The sequence below is a fragment of the Meleagris gallopavo genome, chromosome 1 (genome assembly GCF_905368555.1).
Source record: "Meleagris gallopavo chromosome 1, MGAL_WU_HG_1.1, whole genome shotgun sequence".
NCBI lineage: Eukaryota > Metazoa > Chordata > Aves > Galliformes > Phasianidae > Meleagris > Meleagris gallopavo.
In genome coordinates, this window is record NC_139404.1 from 26,859,725 (window position 1) to 26,871,797 (window position 12,073).

Here is a 12,073-nt window from a genome sequence, read left to right on the forward strand (position 1 = left end):
CCATGATAATTGCTCTGCAGGAGGATTTGCCATTGTATGGAACCATAGCATCATGTCTTGATGACTTGGCTCTGTGAACACTGGGAGGAGATAATAGAATAGAGATTTACAGATTTGGATTTCACATATTGCCTCATTTTAAAAAAATAACGTAATGTTTACTCTGTTCTTGTTTCCTTTGGAATGTACATCTGTATTACTTGTGGGATTGACTATATTTTGTTTGTTCCTGTTGTCAAGATAAAATACTGACCCACTGATTATTTGAATGTTGCCAAAAGAAATAATTGGTAGAATTATAAAATCATTTCATAAATGTACTGTGATTATTTTTTTAAAATCAACCCAAAAAGAAAGAAGAAGAGACTTTGATCAGGTCTTTTCCTGAAGAGAAGCAAGAGTGATATTGGTAAAAAAAGGTTAGCGTTGGAAATAACACATAATGCTTTTCAAAGATAGCAAATCAGTTCCTCCATGTGTTTAGTATTCAGTCAGATACCTGACTGAGGGCTGAGCCTCATTTTGTCATTCAGGGAGCAGGAAACTGTCAGAATTCAGTATGTTATAACCCTCCCACTGATTTCAGTGTGTACAGTTTTCAGACGAGTATACACCTTATTTGTGTATGAGTTTTTATTCAAGTATTTATTTTCTTAGGTGACATTTATCACTCTACCTCCAAGTAGTCCTGTGTGGTAGGGAAAATAACAAAAATATATTTATTCTCTCAAAGGTTACTCACAACTGCAGTTATTAATAAACCATTATGTTCTTGATTTACAGAGAATGTTGTTTAATCATATTGGAGATGGTGCTTTGCCACGAAGTGATTCTAATCTGCCTGGCCCTGACAAAGGTGAGTGGGAATTTTGCACCATACTGATTTTGGTAACCAGTGAAAACATTGTCTTGAGTATATAACATTATCTCTGAGTTTCAAAATATTACATAGGTCTCTCCGAAAGTAGTGCCTCTATTTAATTCCATGAAAACTACAACACATACAATAAGCACAACAACACTATTTGATAGAGCAAATTCTCAGCTACAAAACACTGTTTTCCAGTGCAGTCGCCACCCTTAGCCAATTCATGTGGGTGAGTTGATAGAGACGCTTTTCATTCTGTGCTGTGACAGCTGTGCATAGCTGTCTGGAACGTGGCTCGTCTTTCATGTCGCTGTCACTGCAGCTGAAACGCACCACCCACTGCCTCACTGTGCTCACATCCACTGTTAGGCCTCCATAACTGTATCAGCAAGCATCAGTGAATGTCAGCAATGTCATGTCCTGTCCATATGATATAACACGCAGAGATCCATATGCAATCATCAATTTTAGTAAGAATCTATTTACTACAGTTATCTCCAGATTTTGGCACACGATTATCATAGAAATACTGGCATTTTAACAATTAAATCTGTCCTACCTGCACAGCTGAACGATATGACTTGAGAAAATGGCACACTGAAAATCTATCTTAAACTGCAGTTAAACTATACAACCTTAAGAAACCAAAATCAGTCTCACAATTACTTAACAACTTTATGACTTAATGACTTTACAAGAGCTATGACTTCTAAGAAAGTGAAATAAATCTTGCAATTACTTAACAACTTCGTGAGATAAAAAGAACAGAAAGAGAAAATGGAGGAAAATGGACAAAGAGCAAAGGAGACAGAGAGATGGACAGAGAAAAGAGATCACCCACAAGAGAAATTGAGAGAAAAAGAGAGAACAAGAGTCAGAGAGACAGAAGAAAGATCACTGGTCTATTTTGAGGAGTTTCATTGTCAGCCTAGTGGAGACAGAGAAGGGATGGGGGGGGATGAATGTGCATGTCCAGAGGTCATAGTCTTGAACCCTTCAAAGCAATGATGATGAAGAAGAAGTGGGACCGCTCTCAGGCATCCTTTTATGTCTGAAAGGTTTGCAAGTGCACCATCCCAAGGTGATAAACAAGTGAATTCTCAATAACAAGTTTGTCAAAAATAAGTTTGTAGCAAAAATTTTCGTACAAGAAAGATAGTAGTTGTGAGTGAGGTAAGACTATCCTGTTTGCATAGGATCTCATACCTCACAAATAATGGCCTCCAATTTGTTGTCATGATGATGGCCATGCATTGCAAGTGAGGTATACCAAGAACACCTCAAAAGGCAGAAGGTGTTTTTTGTTGGTCTTTTACAAATGGTGCCATTTTTTCTGCCTGGAGGAATTCATTGGCACCCCTTTTGCTTCATACGCACTTCCATGGCAGACACCATTCTGTCAGACTGGTCCTCTGCTGCCATCTGTCTCAAGGTAACAAAATGTAACGGGATATTGCTGAGAAGGTTCAGCCATACCACCAACATCCACCTCTGATGTCGTGCGCCAACATAATAACATAGGAAGCATTTCTGTTGGAGCAGCTCTCACAAATAAAACATGCTAATATTCTTAAGTTTCAAAACACTGCCAAAAAAGGGGAAAAGCAGTGTCTGTTTGGACTGAGTGCTATGCTCCAAAGGGCCCAAAGGTTCGCAGAAAGGGACACTGCAGTAGAACATTGCAGCAGGCTGCTAAAGAAATCTGTTCTTCCCCCACCCAACTGTGATGTTAGAGAGAAGTGTGGGAAGCTGAAGCCTAGAGAAGATGAATTTCTGGAGGCTAGGGCAAAAGGAAGCTAAAGAAATGGGCAGAGTTCTGAAGTTGTCTGCCTGCAAATCCCCTTGACAAATGTGTTGCTGTGCTTTTGGTTACACTTTGGCCTAATTTGAGTAAATAAGAAATCAATGAATGTCAATAAATAAAGTATTTTCTTTTATAATTTTTCATATGGGGAAATGCAATATTGTTTGCAAAGTTGTTTTCCAGTATTTTGTTATATACCCTGCATCTATTATATACTCCATAATTTTGTTAAGTGCTACCCTTTGCTGCACTGTGATTTAAGGTTACAGTGAAATAGATGTATTAAAAACATTTCAAAACTATAACAAGAACTGTCTAGGAATCAGATTTTGTTCACTAAGAGCTGATTTGTATAAGAATTTGTACATCTTTTGATGTAAAATTTTTCACAGAATGGAAAACATAATATAATGTGAAAATGTCAAAGCTTTTGTAATGGCCTATACAGCCAAGTACATTATAGAGTTGTTAAGATAAATACTATCTCCCAGAGTCTTAAGCAATCCAAAAAACTAACTGCTTGGGTAACTTGAAAAGAAAAAGTAGCTTCTCAATAGATTCAGGAATTTGAAGTACCCAGGCCTGGTGCCAAGTCGTTTTTAGGTTGAAGGCAAAACCACATTGCCAGGTGACAGCTTACAATAAAAAACAAACAATGAATTGCATGATCTGACAATAAAAAGGCAAAATGATCCTCTAGAAAATAGACTGATTATTCTGTGTGCTGTTCTCGGAGTCAATTAACATGCAATTATACTGTACTGATATTGTTACAGCTATAAAACAAATGTTATTTGTACTGTACTTATTGTGTTAAGTCTTGTATAGATTAGCACAGTGCCTTTCCAGTCCTTCTGAAATACCTTAGTGTTGCTGCAATAGCAATAACTGATTACATAATTTGGTGTTTAGCAGCAGTACTTTGGTTTTCATTTAATTTTTGTAAATGAGCACACAGTCCATCCGGGTAGGTCTCTTCTCACATGTGTGGTATGAGCCAATGAGAAGGAAACTGTCAAAGCCAGGCATGATCGTGTTATTTCCCAAAAAAGCTTTGGATTTGGTGGAAGAGGTTTGGGCTTTTAAAAGTCTCAGGAATTCTTCACCTCCCAATGTTTGTTTTTTTTAAACTTGTCTCTTTTTTTTTTTTTTTTGTTAATTTTCTTTGGAAGCAGCTTCTTCACTGTTCTCAGGACTTGTAATAAAAACTGCAGATATTTAGTTAGTGTGCTGTTCATGTTAAATGCCCTAACTTTCTGTCCAACTTGTTCTTTCTGATAGTAGTGACTATATGAAGACAAGTAATGATCTAGTTTTAGTATGGAAGCTGTTCCCAGCCTTATGGGGATCATTTAGTTAAAGTCATGGTGTTTGGTAAAAAGTAACACAGATAAACAGAACAGCCAGTTTTAGACATGTCAAGGTGATATTTGATTTGCGTGATCCTGGACCACGTATACAAACAGTGTATATAAATTGTGCTAATCCATAATAATGTATTCATTTGATTTTCTTCAAACACTTTTATTTCTCCCCATTCTCACTCCCTCAATTTTGTGCCCTTCTTTCCACCTTTTTTTCAGTTCTGGCAACAAAAGCCTGAGGGCTTTCCGAGGGACGTTGATTGGAATTTGGCGAGTTCCCATCTTTAGTCCATTCTGTATATAAAATGAGTTAATGGAAACAGAATATGAATAATCTGTCCTTCTCTGCCTAGAAACTTCTGAATAGGGACAAAGATAAACTGATAATATTAAAAGGCTTCAAGCTTATCTCCCTTTGTGGCCGGATTTGCAGTGCAGCATGGGCCCTATCTCAGCTGCTGTTATCAATGGTCCAAAGTGCTATACAGCCTCAAACTGACCGGAGGGCCAAATGCATAGGTTAGGCAAATCAGGAGACTGACAGGCGTTATTTAAGAGCCTTTCAAATCCTGATGTAAGTGTGAGAGCTTTCTAGGCATGCAGTTAGTTTTCATTCTGTATATTTGTAGCCAAACAAAGAAAGGCAAGTCAGAGAGCCTGAATGTGACAGCTAGAAGTGGTGATGCCTGTGTCAGCTTTTCCATTCTCTTCCAGCTGTAAATGCCACTCCCAGCAGCTGGAGCCTGGACAGTGGGAAAGAAGCCAGAAACACATCAGATAGTGGGAAGCTTATATCTCCTCCTGTACCACCAAGACCTGCACAGACGGGTGAGTTAATGGACATTTTGGTCTAAACTCCAATCAAAAAATGATTTACTGGAGGGCTTAGATTCTTTCCACTCTGACTAACATTTAACTTTCTGGGAAGTCTAGTTTATTATTCAATTACTGACATGGAAGGCTGTAGAACTGCATATATTTTCCTCTCATTAAATTTATTTGTAGCATTCTGTTTTCAATACTCTGCCTCTTCACTCAGTGACTGAGGAATTTCAGGCACTTTATTCTGATACTAGGGTGGATGATCAAATTTAATCTTTTGATCTTACAATAATTAGAGGTTAGCAGTTGGAAATGATTGTTAATGAAAAAGAATCTTACTTTCCAGAAATGCTCAGCAGTCATGGAAGTATGTGAGTTCCATTACTATAACTAATTTGCCCTTCAAAAGACTAATTTCCACGTAAAGAACAGACAGATTAAGTAGTATTATAAATATAATTGTTCTCAAGGGAGCAGAAACTTTTAGAAGTTTAGAAGTACATTTTGTATTGTATTTTTTCTTATTTGACATTAAAATATGGAATGTATTTCTTAGGAAAAAGGAAAGGGAAAAGGGGGAGCAGAAAATACTCACTTTCTTTGAATCCTGTTATTGTTTGATAGGGTATAAACAAATTTACATGATATAAAATTGGTCATGGAAGATGGCTGCAGTAATTTCTTACACTTTGTTGTATGGCAAGATAATCCTGAAAAAAGAAACAATTTTTAAGACTACTTGCAACTACTAAGCAAGTACACAGAGAGCACTATAGGTATTTGTGGATGGAATGGTCTTTTACCTCTTTAGAATGAAAACTCTAATACAAAGACTTCATTGGAATCTTTCTCACTTTACAGCATCACCAGCAAGACACGTAGCCTCTGTTTCCCCTTCTCCTGCTGGCAGATCACCAATGAAGGTACTGGCTTTTTGCAAGTCAACCTCCTTTGTGGGACAGATCGTATGTGCTGTGGGGTATATCATATGTATTTAATATGTTATTTGAGATTATATTATATTCTTCTTCCATTATATTAGCATTTTTATTCATTATTATTATATTTTGTACATATTATTATATGCCTGTACAAAATTCATTCACAAGAGTAAATAGCCATAACAATCACAGCAGATCTGAAGATTTTAAAAACTGCAGGTAAGAAATCTAATCTTCACAGTGTCAATATTAGACTTCTCACCTATGTGCATAATCAGGCTCTCTTGAGTAAGGGGAAAGAATGGAGTGTACAAAATAAATGTAAGAAGTGTTATCTGATCTACTTAGTCCAGAATGCCATCTCCAACAGTGGCAGAAGGAGATGCCAGTTAAGGGGAACCTGTTGTGCAGCCCATTCCTCTTACTCCTCCAACATCCAATGCTGTTCTATGAGGAGTCTCAGAGGGTAATCCCTGCTCCACTAATTTTAATACTCATTGCCTCTGCAGGGCAACCCAGAGGAGAAGCTAGAAATAGTTTGAAGCCTGTCAGTAGGAAACATTAAGCAGAGGCTGTGAATGAACATCGGTTCTTCTCTAACAGTTAGGCACCTGTAGCAAGAGGGGATCTTCTTAGCAGGTTTCATTTCTGTTTCGATGTATTTAAAGACTTGTTGTGCAACAGCTTATTGGTTAGAAAACTTGACCAGGAAATCTTTGTCTCCAGCAGCACTGCAGGCATCAGTGCACAGCCTGCATTCTCCAGGAAAACCTCACTATTGACAGACAGCTTATTAGTCTCAGGGATAACTTCTGCTAACACATGTAAGCTGAGATAGTTGTGCTGTTGGAAATATGGGGGTCAACAACCTAGAGCAAATCAAAACGAGCAAGACTGGTGCTTCAGTTAGAGAGCATTCCTGCTGAAGTGATCCCTCAGGTACTCAGTGCATAATAAATGCCACAAATGTGCACATCTCTTGAGGAGAAGGAAAGTGAAACCCCAAAACACCTTCTTTCCCCTTGAGGTTTTTAATCATAATTCTGCAGTCATTTTCTTCTTTATTGTCCCACGCACCTGTTAGTTTTCCACTTGTGGCTGCAAAATGGCTCAGTTTCAACAGAGAGTAATTGTGCTTGCTATCAAGTGTCCTGTAGTCCTGTTACGATAGTACACCTGCTGAAGTGAGCGCTGATGCCAAGTTTCTGATCAAATTCTTACTAGGAATCTCTTCAGAGCATTAGAATATTGCACAGAAGGTGACTAACTCTGCCTGTGTTCTTGAATTGACTCGTTACTGATGGTTCCTAAGGTGTTTAAAACTTGTCCTAACCTTTCCTTCTAAAGGCCTGGGTGGAATTTAAGCATTTTACAGCCAAACACTGGATTGCTGCTTGAGAGTAGAGGAATGCTGGCCCACGAAACTTTGGAGAGTTGCTGGATTTCACTGCAGGCAGCCATGAACATCCAGACTCCTTTGGTGTCTAGACTGTTATTCATTATGTTATAGAGTCTGCAGCACTGTCAGGAATGAAGTACTTGTTCCTGCTCAGCTGCTAAATTGAAGCAGGCAGTATTTACATGCATTTGCTTGTGTTCTGAATGTCAAAAGCCAAGCCCCTAATTTTTATCTATAGTCACTTAACCCAAGTGTCTACTGTTCTTGGAACTTGAACCAATTACATTATTTACTTGAAAACTTTGACCCTGGATGTTTGCGTGAATAGGAGTGCAGCTACGCCTTCCTTAGAAACAGAGGGTTTGAATCTGAAGCAACTGCTTAATATGCAGCATTTCCACAATATGCAAAATATCTTCAGCATGCACTGAGGTTGCAGGAAAATCTGCTCTGTTTTTCCTTAGCTCACGTCTCAGTTTTTAGTCTTTGTTCTAACTGTTACATGCTGCCATCCTAGTACAAAACCTCATGCAAATGAAGATCTTTCCATTGGTTTCGGAATGCTGTGGATCCAGTCCTAGTAAACGAGATTATCTCAGTGGAATGAAGTCAGTGCAGCCAGCTCTATATGTTTTTACTCCTCTGCCATCCCTCCCTACCCTTGTTGCGCAGCTCACAATTTCATCTAAATCTGAGCAGCTGGGTGCCAAGCAGTCTAATAAGAATTGGGGTCAGGAATTTGTCTTTGATATGATTTCTCCATCCATTTTTCAGCCTGTGCTTGAGACTGTTAAGTCTAGGTTGTCTGATTGCTCTAGTCACAATTAGGTAAGTTGCCAAACTTTCCCAACTTGTAAGGTGTACTCTAACCTGTTAGAGCAGTTGCTGAACTTGTTCCACTAGATTAGGACTTCTCCGTGGTGGCTTTACTGTCCTTGCCCTCTGCTTTTTGTCAGTGCTGGTGCTGAGCCCTCAGCTCCCTGGCTCTCACCTTCCCACACACCCTCATGTCTTCACCCTCCTTTGTCCCCGGGGCTGTGATGATGTTTTGTGTCATGCACAGTGGCACAGTGCATCCAAAAATCACCTGGGTGATTGGGTTGGGCCGCAGTTCAAACTCCACAATGTAAATGTGCTTTTGTTGCATGACTGTGCACTGAAGTTGTGAGAAAAGCTTTGGAAAATGAATGTTGAAGGAGAGATTGCAGCATCAGCATGGAAGGTGATGCAAATCCTGTGTTTTGGCATTAGAGGGCAGGACATCACTAGGCAGACACCATGCGTGGGTATGGATTTCACTCAAAAGAACTGGGAAAGCTGAGAGCTCATTTTAAAGGCTTCCAGATTTTTCCGGATAGTCAGACAACAATTAAATACAGTTTTGCTTTCACTTAAATGAATTACCGGCATGAACACTGCTTAGGGTATACTTGGGCACTCCTGAAATGAGTTTTTAAATTAAATTAAAACCAAGATGCAACGCTACATTTACCAAGCTTCAGAACCTGCGCAAGTGCCTCTGTGCGTTTCCAGTCCGAGCACCGGAGTGCCCTCCCCAGTTCAGCGCTGCTAATTTCTTCTCACGCCCTTTCTTTTGAGCAGGGGTCTGTGCAGTCATTCACGCCGTCTCCGGTGGAGTACCATTCCACGGGGCTCATATCCAACTCACCGGTGCTGTCGGGGAGCTACAGCAGCGGCATCTCTTCGCTCAGCCGATGCAGCACCTCGGAGACGTCGGGCTTTGAAAGTCAAGGCAGCGAACCGCCAGTGACGGTCCAGAGCTACAGCGTCCCGGAGGAGCCCGTGAGGAAGGAAAGCAAAACCCCGCCGCCTTACAGCGTGTATGAGCGGACTTTGAAGCGTCCCGTCCCTCTACCTCACAGCCTCTCCATCCCTCCCACCGACCCCCCTGCCCTGCCGCCCAAGCCGCAGCTGGGCCGGCCCAACAACGGGGAGAGCAGCAGCAGCAGGAGGACTGAGCCGGCCCCGCGGCCCAGGCCATTGCCGCGCAAAGTGTCCCAGCTATGAGGAGCCCTTTGGGATCTGATCACAAGGAATTCGTTACCATTTAAGGAATAATATTTTTAAAAAATGGTAAAATGCGTTTAGTTAGGCACTTTAATATTTTGCCCACCTTTCCCTTTCAGTAACTTTTAAATGCTTATTGATGTTACGTTGCACATTTTAAAATGAAATTACTAATTTAGGTTGCCAGATATTATAGGAAGCATGAATGAGAGACTCTTTTTTAATGTCATGGTGGTGAATACTGATAAATTTCCTTTGTACTTTATTTTTATTTAAAAATTTAAACCTAAACCCCTGCTATTCTCATGTGAGCCAGATGAATGCTCCTGACAAAACAAAATGTACTGACTGGGGCTTTACTGCTAGAAATAGCAGCACGTGGTCTAACCAAGCAGTCTGTAGGCTCAGCTGTTTCCACAAGTAGGTGGGAAGTCGTTTCTCCCATGCAGTGGATGGGTTGGTTGTTTCAAACGTCTGTGGAAGAACGGATATGATGCAAGTTATACAGCAGAGACCTGAGTGAGAATGTGCTTTGGAATTTTTGAAGCAAAAACTTGGTTGCTGTTATTTTTAAGATGGGAAGATGCCTGCATTTCATTCAGTGTAGAGCAGCTTTCTGGTGCCATTAGTGTATTACCGTGCCCAGAGCATCCTTTGCTTTTTGAGGTGCAACTGACCTTTATTGTTCCAGTTAGTGTCTTTTTTTTTTTTTTTTTTTTAATTGCTAGTGGATCTCTGCTGTTTTTGAGAGTTCACCCTAAAATGCAATCACTGTATTACATGGGTACAAAAAACACACTCATCTAATTTGATTGCTGGAGTTAGCACTGAGTCGTGCAAGGGCAATACACTAAAATAAAGTATGAATATGAATTAGTAGATATTTATTAAAAAAAAAAAAAAGTAATTCAGAAGCAAATTCAGAGTTTGTTAACAGTTTTGTATAAACCTAGCAAAAATTCCAAACGGCTCTTTGGATGTGTATGTAGCAGTGCATCGGGTTGGGGTTCGCTTTTTAGGTTGAGTTCATCACCATCATCTGCTGTCGGAGGACAGTGTTTGGCCTTCGGGCGTACCTTAGTGACTGGCATCTGGAAAGCTAACACCATGCCAAGCTGTGGGGACAAAAGCACCTTCTGTATGTATTTTTGGTATCCTCTTTCTTTTACTGACCGTTTAACACATGCTTGGGAACAGATGTATGAACTGCATTTTAAATCACGCTGTTAAAGATATTCTCCCTCTTTTGTTGGGAAGCTCACGTTGATTTTAGCTGTGTCCAATTTGTTGATAGCTTAACTGGAAGAAAGTGACCACTTTTTATATTCTCTAAAGCAGTTATAAGCTGCTGATGGTGGTTATAGAGGTTTTCTATAATAAATGTTCGAGTATTTTTGTACATAATTGGTAAATTTTAATAAGGAGTGTACCATTATGTGAAAAAGAAGCAAACAGTTGTGTATGCAGTAAGATTGTTATAATTATGCCAAATACTTTATGTATGGAAAAAAGAATATTTGTAAATATGTGCTTTTAACAATAATTCTGCCATATTGACTTTACAATTTTGAATGTCAGAAAAATTAATATATGTTAAAATATTTATGTTTTAGTGAAAGTATTCATAACTTGAAAAGGAACATATGAATTTTAGCTTTGTATCTTGCTGATTTCAAAGTCTGAAATTCCTTGAACTAGCTCTCGCTTTCAACTATAACATTTTTGTGTCTGTAACCACATCATAAAAGGTGCAGAAGGCTCCGTATTTATGCTGGTAGAAAGAGGTAATACTTGGGGTTTAAATAAGGTGTCACAAGTAAGATAACAAAGCTGCTTTTTAAAAAAAAAAGATTTTATTTTTTCTTTCCCCATCCGTAGGTTAGTAGATTTTGTTAGGTAGTGCTTGAGCACAGTATCAATCAGTGTTATTGCTCCTGAAGCCATTTTTTGTTTTTGGCAGTGAGCAGAGCTGTTGCATTTATCGTTTGCGTGCATTACAGAAGTCAGCTTGGCAGCACATTTCACATTACCTAGACACTCATGTTGGTTGCTGCATAATGTTAATATTGGAATAAAATGACTTGATTAATCTTTACACCTTGTTTTCTACAGAATGAGATTATAATTGTGTTTATCAAGCAGCTTAAGTTCTGACTCTGTCTTGCCAAATCTTGTTTCATTTCTGTTGATTATCTCCTAATAGACCGGGTTTTCTCCCCATTCGGATCCTTAATAGCTTTGTGAGACAATGTGGAGAGCGTTGGCCTGCTCTTCTGAACAAGGAGGAATGAAACATTCTCTCTGAGAGTTCACTGTAAATTAACCTGCATGAGCACTCTGTTTTTATAACCATGACGTCGCGAATACTCCGAGTGATAGCAGATGGTATAAAATTGACAGAGTACTCTGAAACTGAGCTGATGCATTTTCTGCTTAGTCAGTTTTGACAAATTGATTCTGTAGATCAGTTTTTCAACCTGATTTCTTATAAAAATGTAGTATGAAATTTTGTTATGTATGTTGCAATACCAGAGCTTGAAAACCTAATGTAAATAAAGGTCTTGTTTGAATTTTATGCGTTACTCATAAATACAGTTTGATCACTTTCTGCATGATGGTGGGTAATTTAGAAGCTCATAAAAGCAGACCCAGGAAGACAAATGGCTGCTTCTTCTCAATAGCTTGAATGTTAGCCAGTTTATGTGTAATAGCAGAGATGATTGTGCATTTGAATACTGCATTTGAATTGTTGGTATCTCTGTGATCCTTCGAAGCAGCATCAGCCACACCTGGCTGGCCTGTTAGTGGTGCGGCCTTGGACCCATTTTCTGATGGGTTAACACTTCT

General features: G+C 39.3%; 1 protein-coding gene across 9 annotated transcripts in view; it reads left to right on the forward strand.

Annotated features, from left to right (window-relative positions):
• The window catches only part of DOCK4 (dedicator of cytokinesis 4), a 237,028-nt gene extending 225,212 nt beyond the window's left edge, over nucleotides 1-11,816 (forward strand). For 8 of the 9 annotated variants that reach the window (XM_085219388.1, XM_085219398.1, XM_085219393.1 and 5 more), the window contains 4 exons: nucleotides 784-856; nucleotides 4,751-4,864; nucleotides 5,720-5,781; nucleotides 8,801-11,816. In XM_085219388.1, coding sequence (XP_085075514.1) covers nucleotides 784-856; nucleotides 4,751-4,864; nucleotides 5,720-5,781; nucleotides 8,801-9,226 — 675 coding nt within the window. In that variant the 3' untranslated portion in view covers nucleotides 9,227-11,816. Of the gene's footprint in view, nucleotides 1-783; nucleotides 857-4,750; nucleotides 4,865-5,719; nucleotides 5,782-7,972; nucleotides 8,027-8,800 lie in introns of all 9 variants that reach the window. The other variant, XM_085219421.1, reaches the window with a different exon arrangement.
• Nucleotides 11,817-12,073: the final 257 nt, after the last annotated feature.